General features: G+C 42.0%; 1 protein-coding gene across 1 annotated transcript in view; it reads right to left on the bottom strand.

Annotated features, from left to right (window-relative positions):
- LOC142760322 (uncharacterized) overlaps positions 1–16,675 on the bottom strand; it is an 84,328-nt gene extending 67,653 nt beyond the window's left edge. The window contains exon 1 of the mRNA XM_075863473.1: positions 16,108–16,675. Coding sequence (XP_075719588.1) covers positions 16,108–16,176 — 69 coding nt within the window. The 5' untranslated portion in view covers positions 16,177–16,675. The remainder of the gene's footprint in view (positions 1–16,107) is intronic.
- Between the last annotated feature and the right edge of the window lie 8,132 nt (positions 16,676–24,807).

The following is a 24,807-nucleotide window of genomic DNA, read 5'->3' as shown; positions in this document are numbered from 1 at the left end:
TATAGTAGTTATATTCTTGTATATAGGGGGCAGTATTATAGTAGTTATATTCTTGTACATAGGGGGCAGTATTATAGTAGTTATATTCTTGTATATAGGGGGCAGTATTATAGTAGTTATATTCTTGTATATAGGGGAAAGTATTATAGTAGTTATATTCTTGTATATAGGGGGCAGTATTATAGTAGTTATATTCTTGTACATAGGGGGCAGTATTATAGTAGTTATATTCTTGTATATAGGGGGCAGTATTATAGTAGTTATATTCTTGTATATAGGGGAAAGTATTATAGTAGTTATATTCTTGTACATATGGGGCAGTATTATAGTAGTTATATTCTTGTATATAGGGGCAGTATTATAGTAGTTATATTCTTGTATATAGGGACAGTATTATAGTAGTTATATTCCTGTATATAGGAGCAGTATTATTTTAGTTATATTCTTGTATATAGGGGCAGTATTATAGTAGTTATATTCTTGTATATAGGGGGCAGTATTATAGTAGTTATATTCTTGTATATAGGGGAAAGTATTATAGTAGTTATATTCTTGTATATAGGGGAAAGTATTATAGTAGTTATATTCCTGTATATATGGAGCAGTATTATAGTAGTTATATTCTTGTATATAGGGGCAGTATTATAGTAGTTATATTCTTGTATATAGGGGCAGTATTATAGTAGTTATATTCTTGTATATAGGGGCAGTATTATAGTAGTTATATTCTTGTATATAGGGGGCAGTATTATAGTAGTTATATTCTTGTACATAGGGGGCAGTATTATAGTAGTTATATTCTTGTATATAGGGGGCAGTATTATAGTAGTTATATTCTTGTATATAGGGGAAAGTATTATAGTAGTTATATTCTTGTACATATGGGGCAGTATTATAGTAGTTATATTCTTGTATATAGGGGCAGTATTATAGTAGTTATATTCTTGTATATAGGGACAGTATTATAGTAGTTATATTCCTGTATATAGGAGCAGTATTATTTTAGTTATATTCTTGTATATAGGGGCAGTATTATAGTAGTTATATTCTTGTATATAGGGGGCAGTATTATAGTAGTTATATTCTTGTATATAGCGGCAGTATTATAGTAGTTATATTCTTGTATATAGGGGTAGTATTATAGTAGTTATATTCTTGTATATTGGGGGCAGTATTATAGTAGTTATATTCTTGTATATAGGAGCAGTATTATAGTAGTTATATTCTTGTATATAGGAGCAGTATTATAGTAGTTATATTCTTGTATATAGGGGCAGTATTATAGTAGTTATATTCTTGTATATAGGAACAGTATTACAGTAGTTATATTCTTGTATATAGGAGCAGTATTACAGTAGTTATATTCTTGTATATAGGGGGAAGTAGTATAGTAGTAATATTCTTGTATATAGGGGCAGTATTATAGTAGTTATATTCTTGTATATAGGGTGCAGTATTATAGTAGTTATATTCTTGTATAAAGGGTACAGTATTATAGTAGTTATATTCTTGTATATAGGGAGCAGTATTATAGTAGTTATATTCTTGTATATAGGGGGCAGTATTATAGTAGTTATATTCTTGTATATAGGGAGCAGTATTATAGTAGTTATATTCTTGTATATAGGGGCAGTATTATAGTAGTTATATTCTTGTATATAGGGAGCAGTATTATAGTAGTTATATTCTTGTATATAGGGAGCAGTATTATAGTAGTTATATTCTTGTATATAGGGGCAGTATTATAGTAGTTATATTCTTGTATATAGGGGGCAGTATTATAGTAGTTATATTTTTGTATATAGGGAGCAGTATTATAGTAGTTATATTCTTGTATATAGGGGCAGTATTATAGTAGTTATATTCTTGTATATAGGGGGCAGTATTATAGTAGTTATATTCTTGTATATAGGGGCAGTATTATAGTAGTTATATTTTTGTATATAGGGAGCAGTATTATAGTAGTTATATTCTTGTATATAGGGGCAGTATTATAGTAGTTATATTCTTGTATATAGGGGGCAGTATTATAGTAGTTATATTCTTGTATATAGGGGCAGTATTATAGTAGTTATATTCTTGTATATAGGGGGCAGTATTATAGTAGTTATATTCTTGTATATAGGGCAGTATTATAGTAGTTATATTCTTGTATATAGGGGGCAGTATTATAGTAGTTATATTCTTGTATATAGGAGTATTATAGTAGTTATATTCTTGTATATAGGGAGCAGTATTATAGTAGTTATATTCTTGTATATAGGGGCAGTATTATAGTAGTTATATTCTTGTATATAGGGGCAATATTATAGTAGTTATATTCTTGTACATAGGGGGTAGTATTATACTAGTTATATTCTTGTATATAGGAGCAGTATTAGGGCATGGCCAGACGTGGCGGATTTCCTCCGCAACTGTCCGCATCAATGCCGCACAGAATCTGCGTTGCAGATTTTGCGGCGGATCTGCCCAAAATGTGCAGTACATTGATGCGGACTAGCTGATGCGGACTGCGGGAAAAGTGCTTCCCTTCTCTCTATCAGTGCAGGATAGAGAGAAGGGACAGCACTTTCCCTAGTGAAAGTAAACGAATTTCATACTTACCGGCCGTTGTCTTGGTGACGCGTCCCTCTTTTGGCATCCAGCCCGACCTCCCTGGATGACGCGGCAGTCCATGTGACCGCTGCAGCCTGTGATTGGCTGCAGCCGTCACTTAGACTGAAACGTCATCCTGGGAGGCCGGACTGGAGACAGAAGCAGGGAGTTCTCGGTAAGTATGAACTTCTATTTTTTGACAGGTTGCTGTATATTGTGATCGGTAGTCACTGTCCCGGGTGCAGAAACAGTTACTGCCGATCGCTTAACTCTTTCAGCACCCTGGACAGTGACTATTTACTGACGTCTCCTAGCAACGCTCCCGTAATTACGGGAGCCCCATTGACTTCCTCAGTCTGGCTGTAGACCTAGAAATACATAGGTCCAGCCAGAATGAAGAAATGTCATGTCAAAAAAATCAAGACGGATCCGCAGCACACATAACATGTGCATGACAGCTGCGGACTTCATTGCGGAATTTAGAATCTCCATTGAAGTCAATGGAGAAATTCCGCCATGAGTCCGCAACCTGTCCGCCACTGGTCCGCAACAGACAGAGCATGCTGCGGACACCAAATTCCGCTCCGCAGCCTATGCTCCGCAGGGGAATTTTACGCATCGTCTAAACGAACACTTCTAAATAGAAGTGGAAGTCAATGGAGAAACGGCTCCGCTGCGGATTAACGCTGCGGAGTGTCCGCAGCGGAATTCAAGTGAAATTCCGCCACGTGTGAACCCAGCCTTAGGGGGGATTCACACGAGCGTGATTTGGGTCCGTGCGGGCCGCGTGGTTTTCACGCGGCACGCATGGACCAATACAAGTCTATGGGGCAGTACAGACAGTCCGTGCTTTTTGCGCAGCGTTTGTCTGCTGCGCAAAAAGCGTGACCTGCTCAATAACTCCACGTATTTCGCGCATCATGCACCCATTGAAGTCAATGGGTGCGTGAAAACCACGCCGGTCGCACGGAAGCACTTCCGTGCAAACCGACTGAAACAGCGCACCAGCTGTCCAAATGATGAATGTAAACAGAAAAGCACCACGTGCTTTTCTGTTTCCAAGCATCCAAACGGAGTGTCTTGGAGATGAGCGAACCCGGACAACCGAACCAAACCTCACCGGGTTCGGCTGAACCCGGCAAAAAATTTTCCGGTCCGCGACGTCCGGAGACAGTCACTGTCCATGGTGCGGAAAGAGTTAAACTGTTTCAGCACCATGGACAGTGACTTCCGATCCCAATATACATGAACATGTAAAAAAAACGAGGTTCTGACTTACCGATAACTCCCGGCTTCGTCCTCCAGTCTGACCTCCCGGGATGACAATTCAGTCCAAGTGACAGCTCCAGCCAATCACAGGCTGCAGCGGTCACATGGACTGGCGCGTCATCCAGGGAGGTGGGGCCCGATGTCAAGAGAGGCGCGTCACCAAGGACGCGTCACCAAGGCAACGGCCGGGAAGTTCTCGGTAAGTACGAACTTTTTCTTTTTTTTTAACAGGTTTTTCGATATTGTGTTCGGCATTCACTGTCGAGGGTGCTGAAAGAGTTAGCTCTTTCAGCACCTTGGACAGTGACGGGCGTCGACTAGCCTCATCTCTATGATGGCGGCTGCGCGAAAATCACGCAGCCGCGCATCAGACACGGATGACACACGCAGCTGTCAAATGGTTTTTGCGCGCGCAAAACGCAGCGTTGTTTGCGCGCGCAAAAATGCAACGTCCATCTGTATCTGCCCTTACAGTAGTTATGTAGTTAGGAACTGCATCCATCTAGAATTTGAGAATCCCTTTAAATTTATCAGTTGCCAAGAGTTCCGTTTCAGACAGGCCATAAATGTGGTCACAGGGACAAGACAATATAATAATAAAATATCTGTCATGTGATCAGAAAAGAACTTTTGGAAATAAAGACACAGTGAATCTGTAAAAGGAAGTCGAATTAAGTGTTCTTTTACTCCGGTCAATATGTGCTGTAACAACGAGCGCCGATCAATGGATCGCTTGTGGATCGGCACTTGTTTGCTCTTTTTACAAGGAGCTATTATCAGTAATGTATGGGGTAGAGCCATAGTTATACGAGCGCTCTTCCCCATGCATTTCTATCATGTCAGCTACACAGCTCCCTGTTCACACAGTAATATTTTCTGCAGAATAAACTATACGATCAGCCGATGATCGAGCGTTTGCTTGTTTATCAGCTGATCGTTGCCCCATGTGGACCATTAGGCCGGGCTCCCACGGGTTGGATACGGAGCATAAAAACTACGTAGTGATGGAAAAAAACAACCCATTTATACTTACCCCTCCCTCTCTTCTGCGCGTAGTCCGGCCTCCTAAGATGATGTTGCGGGCCATGTGACGCTGCAGCTTGTGATTGGCTGCAGCAGTCACATGGGACGAAAAGTTATACCAGGAGGCCGGACTGCAGCAAGAAGCAAGGAGTTCTGGGTAAATATGTTTTGTTATTCGTTTTCTTAAGCTTTTGCCGCAAAAGCAAACACATGGCTTTCTGTCGCGGGTTTTGCATCCCCATGGAATTCAAGGGGGAAAACCTGCGTTGGAAAATCAACAATAACGCAGCATAAATTGACGTGCTGTGGATTTAAATTCTGCACCGCAGGTCGATCAACGTACACGCTGCATTTTTTTCCGCAGCGCGGGCACGAGATTTTCTAAATCTCATCCACTTTTCTGCTACTGTAAATGATGCGGAATTTCCGCAAAGAATTCTAATGTGGAATTCTGCAGCGATTACGCTACGTGGGAACCCGGCCTAAGGCCCCATGAACACGACCGTAAAAAAAAATAACTTTAATTTCGGACCGCAACACGGGCCGCAATTACGGACCCGCCCGGTTCTATTGGCCGCGGACACCTTTCTGTACCTCTACGGATAGGTGTCCGTGCCGTGGAACTGTGCGGGAATTATGGAGCATGTCCTACTTTTAGATTTTTACGGGCCGTGCACCCATATTTTGTATGGGAGCACGGCCCGAAAATGCAGCCTGCGACGGTCGGCGGCCGGCCGTGCTCGCAATCGTGGGCCGTGATTACGGGCACGGGCGTGTGCATGAGGCCTTAGGCTGGATTCACACAACACGTATTTGTTGCATATTTTATTGGACAATTTTGCGCCAAAAAAAACAAAACTGCATCATAATCTGCAACAAACCCGCTCAATGTGCAGGGGCCTTACTTTTTGGATTTTCTTCCTGAATCTTTCCCCATCATGAGGTGCAAAAAAAAACACTTTGTACATTAACCTCTTTGCTTTCTTTCTGGCCATACATTTGCTCTGTGAGCTAAAAACAGCCAAGATTCCAGACTGATACAATGTAACAAATATCAGCACAGGAGAGATTGTTGCTGCTTACAGAGGATCGTCTAGACTGGATACAATGTAAGGCCCTGTTCACACTTTGTTTTTTGCAGGGAAAAAAATCTGCCTCAAAATTCCGTCTGGAATTTTGAGGCAGATTTTGAGCTGACTGCACGCCGTTTGCAGAGTTTATTGTGGCGTGTTTTGGCCGTGGCTTTCTCTTCCGCCCGTTGATTGAAATCAGGGACGTAAACGCCCGAAGATAGGGCACGTTGCTTCTTTTTCCCGCGAACATTTTTTACCGCTCGTGAAAAAGGAAAAAAACAAAAACAAAAAACACCTCAGCCTCCCATTAAAAGCAATGGGAGGCGGTTTCAAACAATGGTTTGGCGCACTTTCCGACGCAGTTTCCGTGTCAAAAAACTCTGTGTGAACTCCGCCTAACAAACCCTCAGTTGTGAGAAGTCTTTACAGGTTTAAAACCATTTGGATGTCCCTCTGAGGCCCAGTTCACTCAGTGCGGTTTTTGACGCGGAAACTGCGGCAAAAAAAAAAATGGCCAAAATTTCCTCCCATTGATTTCACCGAGCGGCGTTTTTTCCCTTGAGCGGAAAAAAAAAAAAAACGCTTGCGGGAAGAAAAAGCAACATGCTCTTTCTTCCCGCGGTTCCGTCTCTGATTTCCCATTGAAATCAAACCAAGGTATAGAAAACTTTTTTCGTGGCCTCGACGGACATGGCCAGAACGCGCTGCAAAAAACGCGGCAAAGTGCAGGCAGGGCAAAATCTGCCTCAAAAGTCTTGAAGGAATTTTGAGGCAGATTTTTCTGCCTGCAAAAAACGGAGTGTGAACAGGACCCAAGTAGTAGGGTTTTCTGGGTTTTAATATTAAAGGGGAATCCCTCAGAGTTCCAACAACACGTGATCGATGCCGCATTTGATTATTATATAGGAGAAAAGAAGACAACATTAGCGTGCGCAGTAAACGGAGCATTAAAGTACCAGGCGCAGAGTTTTAAAGGTCCTACGTGTCCAATAACATCTACTCATCTGAATACACGGAGACCACGAGAGAGGAGACACGGCGGGTGCGTGGAGGAGAACGTGCTGTATAACGCTCCTGTCTCCCGACCTCGCAGCTGCTGATTTTTAACAAAAACGAGGCTTTAAGTAAGACCAGGACACGCAGTTTTCCGTATCGCCACCAGATGTACACTCATCTTAAATACTCCGTGCTGCTGGGGATCCTACCCCTACTATGTAACGCTCAGTCTGATCTCTGACAAGATCAGCACACAATGTTCCTGAAATACACTGTGCTGCGGTTTTCTTACATAAGAAAAGGTTTGATTCTTGGATGGGACATGGAATGATCTGCTCAGAGATAATGGGGTTTTCTCTCTTATATAAAGAGACTTTCCTGTGGTCTGTTCAGTGCGTGGACAGATTTGTATGAGCAGCGGCACGGTCGGCTTCGGCAACGATATGAGAAAAAGGACCTAAAGCAAGCAGAAGGCCCAGGTGGGGCGCCCTAAAGCAAGCAGAAAGCCCAGGTGGGGCGCCCTAAAGCAAGCAGAAGGCTCAGGTGGGGCGCCCTAAAGCAAGCAGCAGGCCCAGGTGGGGCGCCCTAAAGCAAGCAGAAGGCCCAGGTGGGGCGCCCTAAAGCAAGCAGAAGGCCCAGGTGGGGCGCCCTAAAGCAAGCAGAAAGCCCAGGTGGGGCGCCCTAAAGCAAGCAGAAGGCTCAGGTGGGGCGCCCTAAAGCAAGCAGCAGGCCCAGGTGGGGCGCCCTAAAGCAAGCAGAAGGCCCGGGTGGGGCACCCTAAAGCAAGCAGAAGGCCCGGGTGGGGCGCCCTAAAGCAAGCAGAAGGCCCGGGTGGGGCGCCCTAAAGCAAGCAGAAGGTCCAAAGGCTTCTCTAGAGACCTTCCCACCTTCATAGGACAAACTAGTGCATTGTGGTGAATCTGTGGTAAACGGCCTAGAGGGCACGTGAGGTGAGCAGAGGTCAGACCAAAGTAGATACAGGAGAGAGCGGACCCAAGTGTAAACTGGCAGAGGAGAAAGTAGAATAATTTGGGCAATCAGCAGCGATGACATCAGAAGGGGCCGCAGTGGTGTGAGGTGGGCGCATTGTCATCATTCACAGGGTGGCGTCTTGAGCCGGATCGTTCTGATTTTTGTCTTCTCCGCTGCACGATCGCTCTGGGATACAAAAAACTTTTTGTATAAAAATGAACTATTTTAAAAGTTGAGCTCGCACTTCAAAACTTCCATCCCTGACCCGCCGATCACTCATTCCCTGAGGGGCTGCAGTCGGGTAAACAGCCCGTTCACATCCCGAGGTCCGGAATATCTTGGGAAAGTTACAGCCAAGTTCATGCCTGTCCCTTTAACACCTCAGGTGCCGGACTTGGCGACAAACGTCAAGGAGAACATTATAAAAATAGGAACGGTTCGATCACGTTACTATTATGGACCAATATGGGATCTGAGTAGGGTTAGTAACTCCTAAGCATCAGGAAAAGGACCTTGTCCAAAAACGGTGACCGGTGTACTACAATAGTGCAAGATTCTGCATGGATTTAAAAGTACATCATGGCTTGTACTCCATTCACATTCAAAGCTCCGTTTACATTTCTATTAATTTCTTGTTTGCAGAAAGCATTATGGAGCTCAGTTGTTAAAAAAAAAACACAAAAAAAACAGCCTATGCCAAGGAAACCCTCTAGAATTTTGAAAGCAGCTTTGGAAGGGATTGGAGTAGAAAACAATATATGAGTCAAGGGCAAAACAAGAAAAGTAAAAAGAAATGGATGTGGAATTTTATTACAGGGCAAACGGGCATTTATTGCAAAGCGCTGACGTCTCCGAGGCTTTTTACAGCGTAGAGGAAAGAGACATTTTTACCGCGTCACCTTTAAAATTAATAAAAAAAGTAATTCCCCCTGGCATGAAAAATGATACCGCAAGATCTGTGCCAAGAATTCACCCAGGCACTGTCCATGATACCCACATTGCAGTATCTTCAGGTGGAGGGGGGGGGGCACAGAGCGGCATTTACTGGTGTCCAAAGTGGCTAGAAAATATTTAAAGCAGGTTTTAGGTTGTGGTCTTAAAAATGATATACTAGAGGGAGTTTACTGTACACAGTGTCAGGCCCCACGCACATGACCGTGCCCATTTGGGGGCTGTGCTCCCATTATAAAGTATAGGAGCACGGTCCATAAAATAATAAAAAATAGGACACGTCCTATTTTTTTGCGGGTAATTTCTACGGCCCGGACACCTTCCCGTACACCTCCCCTTGTCCGTGGCTAATAGAAATGAACGGGTCCGTACTTTGATCCGCAATTATGGTCTAATTGCGGATCAAAATTATGGCCGTCTGCATGGGGCCTTATCATGGAGGTCAATGGATAATCATGGAGGTCAATGGATAAACACTATGAGCTCCCTCTAGTGGTGGCTGCAGGAAGACAGAATTTGATCATACAACTACATCTATGCAGGGGATTTGGAGCTTTGTTTCAGAAAAACGAAGCTCCGACCGCTATGAAGATACATTAAGAAATCAAAGCAAAATTTTGGTTCTATTAAGACTAAAAAAAAAAAATCAAAATGTTGTTGCAGGGCGGACAGTCACCTGACGTTATGTGCCATACAGGTACAGTAAATATTCACACCCCTCGTGAGTTCCTGCAACATTTATCGGATGGTTTTTAGTGGGTTGTAGTATATTGTGGCGCACATCCGATAAAAAAAATGCGCCACAGTGCTGCTGCCCCTTCCGGTTAATAGGTTTCTGCTGCTATTTTTGTGCCATGTAGAGACGGGTGCTGCAGCGGAGAGAGCAGGGCCGGTCATATGATACAGGGCGCTGCACCGAGGTCTGCTCAGATAAACAATCAGCCTGACATCAGCCGAGTCACAGGCCGCCGTTACATGTGAGGACGGAGCTACTCGCTCACGTCTCTCACACACGGGTCATTGTTGTCCACCATGCGGCTGCTCCGGTCAGCTGGCACAATGATGCCCACATGGAATCGTTCTCTTACCATATGGGCACGTAGTTCATATTCACTGCAGGGAGCTGCCCGCACCTTAAAGGGCCGGTCCAGTAAATAAAACAATTATTGTACAGTAAAAAGTTCTGTGATGGTCTAATCAATTTTGTGGTTTAATTACTCACCATCTCTGCTTGCTGTCAATGACTAGCAATATGGTTTACATCCAAGTACTTCTCACAGCTGAGGGTATGCTACAATAGTATTAAGTCTAGACAATCCAATGCTAGCTAAATACATCAACCGCACAAGAAAGCTGGATGAAAGCGGATGTGTGCGCCCAATATAACCACCATTACAGACCCCACAGGAGTTGTTATACAGGAATATACATCCCCTACAGACTTTCATGCAGAATCGGGTAGATTTATCATTGAATGTCCTTAGAATCTGCTCCGGCTGGGCAAGTGTCAGTCTTCACTGCAGTTGTGGAATTCTGCTCATGAGCCAGAAACTTGTGTTGCAGTTTTTACAGTATTCAGTTTAAGGTTTTCGCCAGGAAAAATCTGTGTTTGAAGTTGCAGGACCATTGACTTGAGCTCCTCTGCTCCCATTTCCACATGATAACATTTCATGTCGGAGATAGAACTTGAAGCCACTTGGCCCCAATCTAATATCTACAATAGGGCCCCTCCCCATACACCACGTGCCATTTATGCTACGGATGTTTTCTTATGCGGTTCTCCTCAAGTTCTAGGGCTTTAGAGTCATTTAAACTTTTGCATCTCATAGTTCAGACCCGGGCTGTGCTTTGACCATTCAGTGTTGTCACAGGGACATGGTCATAGATGGCAATTGTCCTTATTTTGGCAGAGCATTTTTTTTTTAAATTCTATGATCCCAGGCACTTTGCATTGGCTGGTGCCAGGGCGGCAGTCTCAGAGGGCAAGTTACTTGTCATTACTGTAGGTGGTGCCACTGGCCCTCCCTTATAGTCATTGGGCAGGGTTATTTGGGCACTGTATGGTACACCATGAAGAGGGGCATCCATAGAAGATGCTGGACAGGGGCACCCTCCAACCTGAGGCCGGCCCTTATTGGCGCGATGATGTCTCTGCATCATTCTATTTCAAGATGCCGAAGCAATGACAGGTAAGATAATGGGGCACTGGCTGGCCCTATTGGCACGGGCACTGTAAAGCACTAGATGGCACCCTTCATATCAACTAGAGAAGAATGTCAGATTCACTCATTCTTAGCCTCAGCCATAGAATGTCCCTATGACAAAGCTGAACTGCCAGAGTGGCAGGAAGTGTTGTCATGGGGACACTGGCATTAAACAATTACTCTTTTCATGTACACAAAAGGGAACATTATAATGTTTTTTATTTTTAGTAGAACGGAGGATCCCGCTACAAATTATAATGTATTTTTGTGCCAACAGATCCTGAAAAGTAAATCCCGTCTCCATCGTCTGCTGCAGGAAATCACCTGGCAGAGACGATCCGGTTTCAGCACTAATCCCCACGACCTTGGGTAAACCGTATTTGTCTCGCTGCCTCCAGAAGTGTAATTAAAAGGTATTCTGTTTGAGGCAGGTCTAGATGGGGCCGCTCACTGACACAAAGACCTAAAAATCACTTAAGCTAGGACTTAAAGGGGTTGTCCATGAATAGAAAAACATGGCTGCTCTCGCCAGGAAACAGCGCCACACCTGTCTATGGGTTGTGTTTGGTATTGCAGACTGGTTCCATTAAAGTGAATGGGCCCGAGATGCAATACCAGACACAACCTGTGGACATGTGGGGCGCTGTTTCTAGAAAAAAAAGCAGCCATGTTTTTCTATTCCTGGACAATTCCCTAAAAGGATTTAATTTCCACTTCTCTCAATTTTTTACTATATTATTCAGGATGAAATTCAGGTGGAGAAGCCCTTTATAATGGTCCTTTAGAGGTGTCAAATAAAACACTAACAATACGAGTAGATATCGCTGGAGTCACTTATCTCGGTCCCGTCATTAGTGCCGGATATTCCAGCTCCGATGTCTGCACAACCTCTGATCTTATGTCCCCAAGGCAACCCTTCCTGTCCTGTGCCTTAGCAATTCAAACTTTTCACAGGGACGGACCACATTAAAAGTTTATTACGTAACACGCAGCAGTCTCGCGCTCTGACCTAGTGACGTGGTGTGACCGGCTTCATCCCGTTCTTCCCGCGTTTTCTCTATACGTAAAGTCGTTATCTCCCTGCCCTGATGTTGTACCTGATGAAGGCTCCGCAGCCGTAAAGCGTAGTGCTGCAAATAACGCCTGTTATTTATCTACTTTATTCCGCAGCGCTGAAGTTACCGGCCATTTCATAGATTTTTAGATTTACTTTTACCGACGTTCTGCCAGCGCTGATCCACTGTCGCAAATTTTGGTGATAAAAGGAGGTGGTCCTCCCCCTCCCACAGATTTACCAGAAACTGGCGTAAATGATGGCGCAAATCTACACCGGCTCATAGCAGGCTTACATTGGCATTTATGTCGCACGGACAGCCAAAGACGCTCCAGCTTTATCACAGTGGCGCACGCTGTATAATAAGTTTGGCGCATCATGCTAGACACTCGTCTTCCTTATATCAACTATTGGCATTCTGGGTGTGTAAGCCACGACTGTTTAAGACACTTAGGCTTCATGCACACGACCGTGCCCGTAATTACAGGCACGGCCGGCCGCGGACAGCCGAAAAAAAACCGCAGCGTAAACGTTAATAAATTTAACTGCGGTGCGGAATTTAATTCCATGTCAATTTCTGCTGATTTTCTTCTGCAGGGTTTTCCCATTGAATTCAATAGGGGGTGCAAAACCCGCAACAGAAAGCGAAGTGTTGCGATTACACCGCAAAAAAGTCGCAACTCCGGGGAAAAAAAAAATAAAAAATGGGACTTACCCAGAACTTCCTCCTTCCTGCAGTCCGGCCTCCTGGGATGACATTTCATACCATGTGACCGCTGCAGCCAATCACAAGCTGCAGAATGGAAGGAGGAGGGAGCGGGTAAGTATAAGCGCTTTTTTGACACAACGGAAATTCTGTCTGAAGAACCGCACCACAACGTGCTGTGATTTTTCGGATGGGATGTGCTGTGGGTTCCTGGTCAGATACGCCGTGATTTTTACGCAAAATATCCCACCCGTGGGAACCCGGCCTTAAACCGTGACTCATGAGGCGTAAAACATCTGTTCTAAAAATACTCAAAAATATAAGTGCACCAAAATACAGCGCATTTTTCGTCACATCCTAGACGCACAGTAGTAAATCCACCCCAGCGTCTCAGTAGATTGTATAATTGGTGTGACAATTGGCGCAGCGTTACGTAAACAGCGGACATGTGTTCAGGAAATGCTCGGAGCAGAGGTCACCGTCAGCGTCCAGAAGCGGAAGTCTCCGGCAACATCCAGAATTATATACCAGTCTGACAAGTGGAGGCAAATCATACAAAACCCCCTCCCCCAACTAAATCTAGAACGTCAGCAGGTAAGAAAAACTTTGGGGGCTTCTACAGAACCATAAAGTTCTAAGGCCTAATCTTACACACGGCTTATTGACAGGAAGTTTAATGTGCAAACCAAAAATAAGTCCCCCACCTGACGGGGTTCACAGCGCGTCTGTCAATCACACGACCACTTAGGATGCCAACCCCGTCAGCTCCCACCACTGGACTGTTGTGTAATTGCAGTCGTGCATTTTTCCCCCGTCTAGGTCACACAGTGAATGGGAAAGTTACACAATCGCCTTCACTTCAACCGCAAAGCTGCTGCGAGTCGCGCCAAAGTTACACATCTCTGCGTCTTACGCCACGTAGAGTTGTTCTTAAGACAGACTATTGTGGCGCACGTTCTGTGCAAGTTTCATCTTGATATTTTGTTATTTTATGCAAACCTATGGCGAGAGTAAAGTTGTCGTCTAGTACAGGCCGGCTGCAAGTCAAACTAGCAGAATTATATTAAAGGGGCAGTACAGGATTTTTCCAGTTTTGTATCACTGTATAATGTTCTGCAACTTTCTAAAATACTTACAGTTTAAATCCTCAGTTTCCAAGATTTCTGCTTGCTGTCAGTGAATGTGAACAGTCTTGTTCATACCCAGACTGAAAACCTGTCTAGATAAGAGCACACCTATAGAGGGTGCAGAGGTAACACCCCGGACCTGGTGCCAAGGGCTCCTCTGCCACAGACACTATTACGGGGGGCCCTTTTACCAATCTTCCATTGGGGCCCAGGAGCTTTGAGCTACGCCTGTTCATAGACCCACTTCTTCTTAAAGCTGAGGGTTTGCTACAATTGTAGACAATTCCATGTGAGCCAAATACAGCAGCAGCGCATATCTCTCCTGTCCTAATCATTTGTTACATTGTATCAGAGCAGGTAAAATGTATCAGCCTGTAGTCCAGACTATTAAGCTCACAGAATGGTCTATTTTATTCAATTGTAACAAACCCTCAGCTGAACAAAGTATTAGGCCCCATTTAACCATAGCAGAATTGCCGCGGATATGCTGTGCGATTCTGGTGTTCTGTACAATACAGGCAGAGGGATTCTTTAAAACCCCATATGAAAAACCAAAAGTTGCAGATTCTCACCCCGGTTTTCACCCTTCCAATGTATAGGGTAAAACTCGCAGTAAATCTGCAGCACGATGGACGTAAATAAGGCTTACATTTACTGACAGCAAACAAATATTAAAAATGTTGAGGAATTTAAATACAAAAGTATGTTCGATAGATGCAGAACTTGCGGAAAAAAACAAAAACTGTACTGGCCCTTTAAAAGCACAGTAAATAAATGTATAGCCGTGTATATACATAGCGTATGGCGGGAGCTCATGAGTACAGGACAGGACCTGGCAGGTAAAGTATACACATAAGATGGGTGGGGCGAAATAACACGGGCGCAGCTATAATCTGGAGATATTGTGACCTGCAGATAGAGAAATATATATATATACACATACACTAAAGACCGACTAGGACTATAGATATTTAGGGTAAACCATTTTTACTACTGGTACCCCCAATAATGCCAAGAAACAACCACCTGTAGTGAATTGAAGAATTAACGGTGAGGGGAGTATTGATTTTTATGGAGAGTCATTAATATATGGGGGAGGGGGTCTCCGGCAGGGGAGCCCCGGACATCTCATCGGATCATTGTAGGCCAAAAGAGAAGCACTTACTGTACATTGCAGCATATAAAGCTTTACATACACATATCAAACTAGAAAATTCCTTTAATTCAGAATCTGATACACCGGAAACTGATAGTTCAGCACAAACTTGCACGACAATCTGTAATCTCCCCAAAACAGAAGTCCGAGATAACCAATTACGAGAAAAAAAAAACCCAGATAAAGATTTTCTGGTTTGGAAGACTTCTACCCTCATACGTCAGTTCTATAAACTTTTGTGCAGCATCTGCCAATCCAGAACATTTGATAATCCAGCACCTAGATTAACTTTCAATTTTTATTCTTACTTTTCCCCAAATTATCCAATTTGCATTAACAAAATAAAACACCCCACCCCCACTTCCTATGAATCCAGCGCCCCCTGGTGTTGAAAATCAGATTTACCTTAAAAACTTCCTATGAGGTTTAATATTATATTCCATACTGTTCAATTTTCTTGTGCGGGTTTCAGACCCATCACAGGTGATCGGCTACATGGTCTACACCGCCGTAACAAAAAGGAACGCGCCAATATTTAGATCAACAGAACAGGTGGGATAATCGTTACAATGTGTGCAAAGACTGGATCTGTCCTGTCCAAAAGGGCAGATTGTTACATTGTGTCAAGGATCGAAAGATATTAGGCAGAAAGAAACAGAAGAGCCTTGGAGGAGCCGGACGAGATCCTGTAGGCCCCAGGCATGTACACAGCTCCCCTGCCCCGCACAATAGCCGGCTCTGCATTGTAAACTCTGGGTCTATAGAGCAGCCCTGCATCCTCAAGGTGTCCGGGGAGGCCTAAAATAGTCCAGAGACCCCAACACAGGCCGGAGATCGACCCCCAGCCCCATCTAACTTCTTAATGCGATGCCATCTGATGCGAATAACCAGCCTCGTTACAGCCTGGCGCCAAGAAAACCCAAATCCTTCCACCCAAGACACCGCAACGACACGAAAAAAAAATACAAAAAGTTTCTTTACCTTGACTTGATAGGGCTGGATCTCATTTAAACTCTGGTTCTTCAGCTTCTTGGTTAAAACCTTCAGCATTGTACAAATCCGAAGGGTCGAGGAAGGGGTTAAAGACTCATTGAAGACACTCGCGCTCACACATTCACACACGCCAAATCTGCCGCCGCTAGCACGGTAAGGAAAAAGTAGAGGAACAGTACGTCATTAAAATAATTCAATTTGTTCCGTTTTCTTTAGCGCATAAGGATGAGACGCAAAAAAAAAATTGAAAATTGAAAATTTTTGGACTTTTTTGAAAAAAACAATTTGAAAAAATATTTAGTTTCTTAGGTCTTTAAGATATTTTTTTTTAGTTTTTTAGTTTTTTTTTTTTTACAAGAGTTTGGATGAAGATATGGAAGAGCTCGGTCCCCTTTATTGTCGATGCATGGTAAGTTTAGGCTTTCCCGGGAGTCGTGTCCAGCTCTCCATAGTCGTGGATCCCAGTCATGCTTCTCGATCACGATCGGGATCACACTCACTCACACAAACATACACACTCATATACACACACACACAGCCGCTCTGTCTGAGACTCTGCCTTCTAGCAATGTGAAACTTGTAACAAACACACAGCTCAGCGCAGACGCCTATTGGATGGCAAAGGGAAACTGTGTCAATTTCAGGAGGCCGGCCCTTTATTTAAAGGGAAAGTGATAGCAGGCCTGGGATCCTGCAGACAGATGAATAGCTGCTGTTTCTGTCCTTCTTCCTGTAAAGCTCAGGGGACAGGAGAGTAAGAGCTGCAGCACGTCAGTAGGGAGATTACACACGGTTTTCTCTACTTTACACGGCTCAGAGGACGTTTAACCTTGGAGACGACCTGCGCTTACTTATTACCGATATTAATCACATAATGAGCATGTTCTTTTAAAATAAAATAAAAAATAAAAATCCAATGAAAAGTTGTTAAAAATATGTTTTGGATCTATGAGGGCTGGGCAATAACCAATATAGACGCCAATAATACTCCTACAGGGGGGCATCACTTTTTGAAAGCAAATCAGTCTCAATAATACATTATCATTCATAAGAGGGAAAGCCGACTGACAATCCCTGTAAAAAAAAGTTATGACATTACTAGTAATCTTGTATATAGGAGCAGTATTATAGTAGTTATAGTCTTGTATATAGGAGTAGTATTATAGTAGTTATATTCTTGTATATAGGGGCAGTATTATAGTAGTTATATTCTTGTATATAGGAGCAGTATTATAGTAGTTATATTCTTGTATATAGGAGGCAGTATTATAGTAGTTATATTCTTGTATATAGGGGGCAGTATTATAGTAGTTATATTCTTGTATATAGGGTCAGTATTATAGTAGTTATATTCTTGTATATAGAGAGCAGTATTATAGTAATTATATTCTTGTATATAGGAGCAGTATTATAGTAGTTATATTCTTGTATATAGGAGCAGTATTATAGTAGTTATATTCTTGTATATAGGTGGCAGTATTATAGTAGTTATATTCTTGTATATAGGGGCAGTATTATAGTAGTTATATTCTTGTATATAGGGGCAGTATTATAGTCGTTATATTCTTGTATATAGGGCAGTATTATAGTAGTTATATTCTTGTATATAGGGGGCAGTATTATAGTAGTTATATTCTTGTATATAGGGGCAGTATTATAGTAGTTATATTCTTGTATATGGGAGCAGTATTATAGTAGTTATATTCTTGTATATAGGGGGCAGTATTATAGTAGTTATATTCTTGTATATAGGGGCAGTGTTGTAGTAGTTATATTCTTGTATATAGGGGGCAGTATTATAGTAGTTATATTCTTGTATATAGGGGGCAGTATTATAGTAGTTATATTCTTGTATATAGGAGGCAGTATTATAGTAGTTATATTCTTGTATATAGGGGCAGTATTATAGTAGTTATATTCTTGTATATAGGGGTAGTATTATAGTAGTTATATTCTTGTATATAGGGGCAGTTACATAGTTACATAGTTAGTACGGCTGAAAAAAGACACATGTCCATCAAGTTCAACCAAGGGACGGGAAAAGGGAAGGAAAAATTTCTATACATAGGAGCTAATATTTTTTTGTTCTAGGAAATGATCTTTGCCTTTTTTGCAGCATCTCCTGTCCCTGCTGTGACGGCTCCTGCGGTGACTATTCCATAGATTCACAGTTCTCACGGTAAAGAAGGCTTGTCGCCTCTGCAACTTGAACCTTTTTTTCTCCAGACGGAGGGAGCGCCCCCTTGTTTTTGGAGGGGGTTTTACAAGGAACAGGATATCACCATATTTTTTGTATGTGCCATTAATATATTTATATAAGTTAATCATGTCCCCCCTTAGGCTATGTTCACACGGGGTATTTTGCCGAGTTTTTTGACGCGGAAACCGCGTCGCAAAACTCGGCAAAAACGGGCCGAGAACGCCTCCCATTGATTTCAATGGGAGGCGTCGGCGTCTTTTTCCCGCGAGCAGTAAAACTGTCTCGCGGGAAAAAGAAGCGACGTGCCCTATCTTCGGGCGCTTCCGCCTCTGACCTCCCATTGACTTCAATGGGAGGCAGGAGAAAGCGTATTTCTCGCTGTTTTATGCCCGCGGCGCTCAATGGCCGCGGGCGAAAAACGGCGCGATAATTGCCGCGAAAATCGGCGTGCAGGGAGAGGAATATCTGCCTCAAAGTTCCAAACGGAATTTTGAGGCAGATATTCCTCCCCCAAAATACTCCGTGTGAACATAGCCTTAGTCGTCTTTTTTCAAGGCTAAATAGGTTTAATTCTTTCAATCTTTCCTCATAACTTAGATTCTCCATGCCCCTTATTAGCTTCGTTGCTCTTCTTTGTATTTTTTCCAACTCCAGGGCATCCTTTCTATGAACTGGAGCCCAGAACTGGACTGCATATTCTAGATGAGGCCTCACTAATGCTTTGTAAAGTGGCAATATTACATCCCTGTCCCGCGAGTCCATGACTCTTTTAATACACGACAATATTCTGCTGGCCTTTGAAGCAGCTGATTGACACTGCATGCTGTTATTGAGTTTATGATTTACAAGTACACCCAGATCCTTCTCAACAAGTGACTCCCCCAGTGTAGCGCCCCCTAGGACATATGATGCTTGCAGGTCATTGGTACCCAGATGCATAACTTTACATTTATCTACATTAAACTTCATCTGCCAAGTGGACGCCCAAACACTTAGTTTGTTTAAATCTGCCTGTAATTCATGAACATCTTCCATAGTCTGAACTATATTGCATAGCTTGGTGTCATCTGCAAAAATAGAAATAGTGCTATTAATCCCTTCCTCTATATCATTAATAAATAAGTTGAATAATAGGGGTTCCAGCACTGAACCCTGGGGTCACCACTTATAACCGGGGACCATTCAGAGTAGGAATCATTGACCACAACTCTCTGGATACGGTCCTTGAGCCAATTCTCAATCCAATTACAAACTATATTTTCTAAACCTATAGTCCTTAATTTACCCATTAGGCGTCTATGGGGGACAGTGTCAAATGCCTTTGCAAAGTCCAAAAACACTAAATCCACAGCGGCCCCTCTGTCTAGACTTCTGCTCACCTCTTCATAAAAACAGATTAGGTTAGTTTGACAACTTCTGTCCTTAGTAAAACCGTGCTGGCTGTCACTTATAATGCTATTTATTGTCACATAATCCTGTATATAGTCCCTCAATAGCCCCTCAAACATTTTCCCCACGATGGATGTTAAGCTTACTGGTCTATAATTACCCGGGGAAGACATAGAGCCCTTTTTGAAAATAGGCACCACATTTGCCCTGCGCCAGTCCCTTGGCACTATACCAGTCACTAGAGATTCTCTGAATATTATGAAAAGGGGGACAGAAATAACTGAACTAAGCTCTTTAAGAATTCTAGGGTGTAACCCATCTGGTCCCGGGGCCTTGTGCACATTTATTTTATTTATTGTATTATAGTAGATATATTCTTGTATATAGGGAGCAGTATTATAGTAGTTATATTCTTGTATATAGGGGCAGTATTATAGTAGTTATATTCTTGTATATAGGGGGCAGTATTATAGTAGTTATATTCTTGTATATAGGGGCAGTATTATAGTAGTTATATTCTTATATATAGGGGGCAGTATTATAGTAGTTATATTCTTGTATATAGGAGCAGTATTATAGTAGTTATATTATTGTATATAGGGGGCAGTATTATAGTAGTTATATTCTTGTATATAGGGGCAGTATTATAGTAGTTATATTCTTGTATATAGGGGGCAGTATTATAGTAGTTATATTCTTGTATATAGGGGCAGTATTATAGTAGTTATATTCTTGTATATAGGAGGCAGTATTATAGTAGTTATATTCTTGTATATATGGGCAGTATTATAGCAGTTATATTCTTGTATATAGGAGGCAGTATTATAGTAGTTATATTCTTGTATATAGGGGGCAGTATTACAGTAGTTATATTCTTGTATATAGGAGCAGTATTATAGTAGTTATATTCTTGTATATATAAGCAGTATTATAGTAGTTATATTCTTGTATATAGGAGGCAGTATTATAGTAGTTATATTCTTGTATATAGGAGCAGTATTATAGTAGTTATACTCTTGTATATAGGGGCAGTATTATAGCAGTTATATTCTTGTATATAGGAGGCAGTATTATAGTAGTTATATTCTTGTATATAGGGGGCAGTATTACAGTAGTTATATTCTTGTATATAGGAGCAGTATTACAGTAGTTATATTCTTGTATATAGAAGCAGTATTATAGTAGTTATATTCTTGTATATAGGAGGCAGTATTATAGTAGTTATATTCTTGTATATAGGAGCAGTATTATAGTAGTTATACTCTTGTATATAGGGGCAGTATTATAGCAGTTATATTCTTGTATATAGGAGGCAGTATTATAGTAGTTATATTCTTGTATATAGAGGCAGTATTATAGTAGTTATATTCTTGTATATAAGAGCAGTATTATAGTAGTTATATTCTTGTATATAGGGGGCAGTATTATAATAGTTATATTCTTGTATATAGGGGCAGTATTACAGTACTTATATTCTTGTATATAGGGGCAGTATTATAGTAGTTATATTCTTGTATATAGGGGGCAGTATTATAGTAATTATATTCTTGTATATAGGAGCAGTATTATAGTAGTTATATTCTTGTATAAAGGAGCAGTATTATATTAGTTATATTCTTGTATATAGGAGCAGTATTATAGTAGTTATATTCTTGTACAGTATATAGGGGGCAGTATTATAGTAGTTATATTCTTGTATATAGGGGTAGTATTATAGTAGTTATATTCTTGTATATAGGGGCAGTATTATAGTAGTTATATTCTTGTATATAGGGGCAGTATTATAGTAGTTATATTCTTGTAAATAGGGGCAGTATTATAGTAGTTATATTCTTGTATATAGCGGTAGTATTATAGTAGTTATATTCTTGTATATAGTGGTAGTATTATAGTAGTTATATTCTTGTATATAGGGGCAGTATTATAGTAGTTATATTCTTGTATATAGGAGCAGTATTATAGTAGTTCTATTCTTGTATATAGGAGCAGTATTATAGTAGTTATATTCTTGTATATAGGAGCAGTATTATAGTAGTTATATTCTTGTATATAGGGGGCAGTAATATAGTAGTTATGTTCTTGTATATAGGGGGCAGTATTATAGTAGTTATATTCTTGTATATAGGGGCAGTATTATAGTAGTTATATGCTTGTATATAGGGGCAGTATTATAGTAGTTATATTCTTGTATATAGGAGCAGTATTATAGTAGTTATATTCTTGTATATAGGGAGCAGTATTATAGTAGTTATATTCTTGTATATAGGGGCAGTATTATAGTAGTTATATTCTTGTATATAGGGGCAGAATTATAGTAGTTATATTCTTGTATATAGGGGCAGAATTATAGTAGTTATATTCTTGTATATAGGGGCAGTATTATAGTTGTTATATTCTTGTATATAGGGGCAGTATTATAGTAGTTATATTCTTGTATATAAGGAGCAGTATTATAGTAGTTATATTCTTGTATATAGGGGGCAGTATTATAGTAGTTATATTCTTGTATATAGGGGGCAGTATTATAGTAGTTATATTCTTGTATATAGGGGCAGTATTATAGTAGTTATATTCTTGTATATAGGGGCAGTATTATAGTAGTTATATTCTTGTATATAGGGGGCAGTATTATAGTAGTTATATTCTTGTATATAGGAGCAGTATTATAGTACTTATAGTCTTGTATATAGGAGGCAGTATTATAGTAGTTATATTCTTGTATATAGGGGCAGTATTATAGTAGTTATATTCTTGTATATAGGGGGCAGTATTATAGTAGTTATATTCTTGTATATAGGAGCAGTATTATAGTAGTTATGTTCTTGTACATAGGAGGCAGTATTATAGTAGTTATATTCTTGTATATAGGGGCAGTATTATAGTAGTTATATTCTTGTATATAGGGGCAGTATTAGGGCAAAGCCACACGTGGCGGAATTGCTCTTGAATTCCGCTGCGGACACGCCACAGCGTTAATCCGCAGCGGAGCCGTTTCTCCATTGACTTCCACTTCTATTTAGTAGGGTTCGTTTAGACGAAGTGGAAAATTCCGCTGCGGAGCATAGGCTGCGGTGCGGAATTTGGTGTCTGCAGCATGCAATGGCTGTTGCGGAGTTGTAGCGGACTGGTTGCGGACTCATGGTGGAATTTCTGCATTGACTTCAATGGAGATTCTAAGTTCCGCAATGAAGTCCGCAGATGTCATGCACATGTTATGTGTGCTGCGGATGCGTCTTGCTTTTTTGACATGACATTTCTTCATTCTGGCTGGACCTATGTATTTCTAGGTCTACAGCCAGACTGAGGAAGTCAATGGGGCTCCCGTAATGACGGGAGCGTTGCTAGGAGACGTCAGTAAATAGTCACTGTCCAGGGTGCTGAAAGAGTTAAGCGATCGGCAGTAACTGTTTCTGCACCCGGGACAGTGACTACCGATCCCAATATACAGCAACCTGTAAAAAAAATAGAAGTTCATACTTACCGAGAACTCCCTGCTTCTGTCTCCAGTCCGGCTTCCCAGGATGACGTTTCAGTCTCAGTGACGGCTGCAGCCAATCACAGGCTGCAGCGGTCACATGGACTGCCGCGTCATCCAGGGAGGTCGGGCTGGATGCCGAAAGAGGGACGCGTCACCAAGACAACGGCCGGTAAGTATGAAATTCTTTTACTTTCACTAGGGAAAGTGCTGTCCCTTCTCTCTATCCTGCACTGATAAAGAGAAGGGAAGCACTTTTACCGCAGTCCGCAGCAGCTAGTCCGCATCAATTTACAGCACATTTTAGGCAAAGCCGCAACAGAATCTGCAACGCAGATTCTGTGCGCCATTGATGCGGATAGTGTATGCAGAACTCCGCCACGTCTGGTCATGCCCTAATACTGCCCTATATACAAGAATATTACTACTATAATACTGTCCCCGTAATTATAGGAGCCCCATTGACTTCCTCAGTCTGGCTGTAGACCTAGAAATACATAGGTCCAGCCAGAATGAAGAAATGTCATGTTAGTAAAACCAATTCGCATACGCAGCACAAATAACATGTGCATGACATCTGCGGACTTCATTGCAGAATTTTGAATCTCCATTGAAGTCAATGGAGAAATTCCGCCATGAGCCCGCAACAAGTCCGCGACACGTCCGCAACAACCATTGTATGCTGCGGACACCAAATTCCGCGCCACAGCCTATGCTACGCAGCGGAATTGTCCGCAACGTGTGAGGGTATGTTCACACGAGGGCGTCCGTAACGGCTGAAATTACGGGGATGTTTCAGCCTGAAAACATCCCCGTAAGATCAGCCGTACCGGCATGTGCAGGCGCTTGAACGCCGCGTCCATTACGGGCGTAATTAGCGCTGCTATTCATTGGAGTCAATGAATAACGGCTCCAAATACGGCCAAAGAAGTGACAGGTCACTTCTTTGACGCGGGCGTCTATTTACGCGCCGTCATTTGACAGCGGCGCGTAAATATACGCCTCGTGTGAACAGACAAACGTCTGCCCATTGCTTTCAATGGGCAGATGTTTGTCAGCGCTATTGAGGCGCTATTTTCGGACGTAATTCGGGGCAAAAACGCCCGATTTACGTCCGGAAATAGGCCGTGTGAACATACCCTAAACGAATCTCACTAAAAAGCTGTGGAAGGCAATAGAGAAACATGTACGCTGCGGATTTCCGCTGCGGACTGTCCAGAGCAATTCCGCCACGTCTGGTCATGCCCTAAGCATCATTAGTACAACTGCAGACTGACAGGTGACAATCACAAAGGGGTCATTACAGTGTATAATAGGGGCAGTTGCATCCTAACCAGTTGCCTTTCTTGCATTACAGCCCATTCCATGCACTGCGGCCTCATTTCACACACTCTTCTATCTGAGAAGAACCTATAGCAGCTTTCATCCAGGGCCTTCTGATTCACGAACATAATGAGAGAACAACAGTGAGCACTGACACCTGAACAAGCAGGTAACTAAATCAGGGGGTGCAGAGGTGGGGGATGTAACTCACTATAATATTGCAGATTGTTTCATAATTAATGATTTATATAGCGCCATGACTTACTTCTTTACAATGCGATACAAAACAGAGGGAAGAACA

The sequence above is a fragment of the Rhinoderma darwinii genome, chromosome 4 (genome assembly GCF_050947455.1).
Source record: "Rhinoderma darwinii isolate aRhiDar2 chromosome 4, aRhiDar2.hap1, whole genome shotgun sequence".
NCBI lineage: Eukaryota > Metazoa > Chordata > Amphibia > Anura > Rhinodermatidae > Rhinoderma > Rhinoderma darwinii.
The sequence above is the reverse complement of the archived record's forward strand: the minus strand, read 5'-3'. Positions and strand labels throughout refer to the sequence as shown.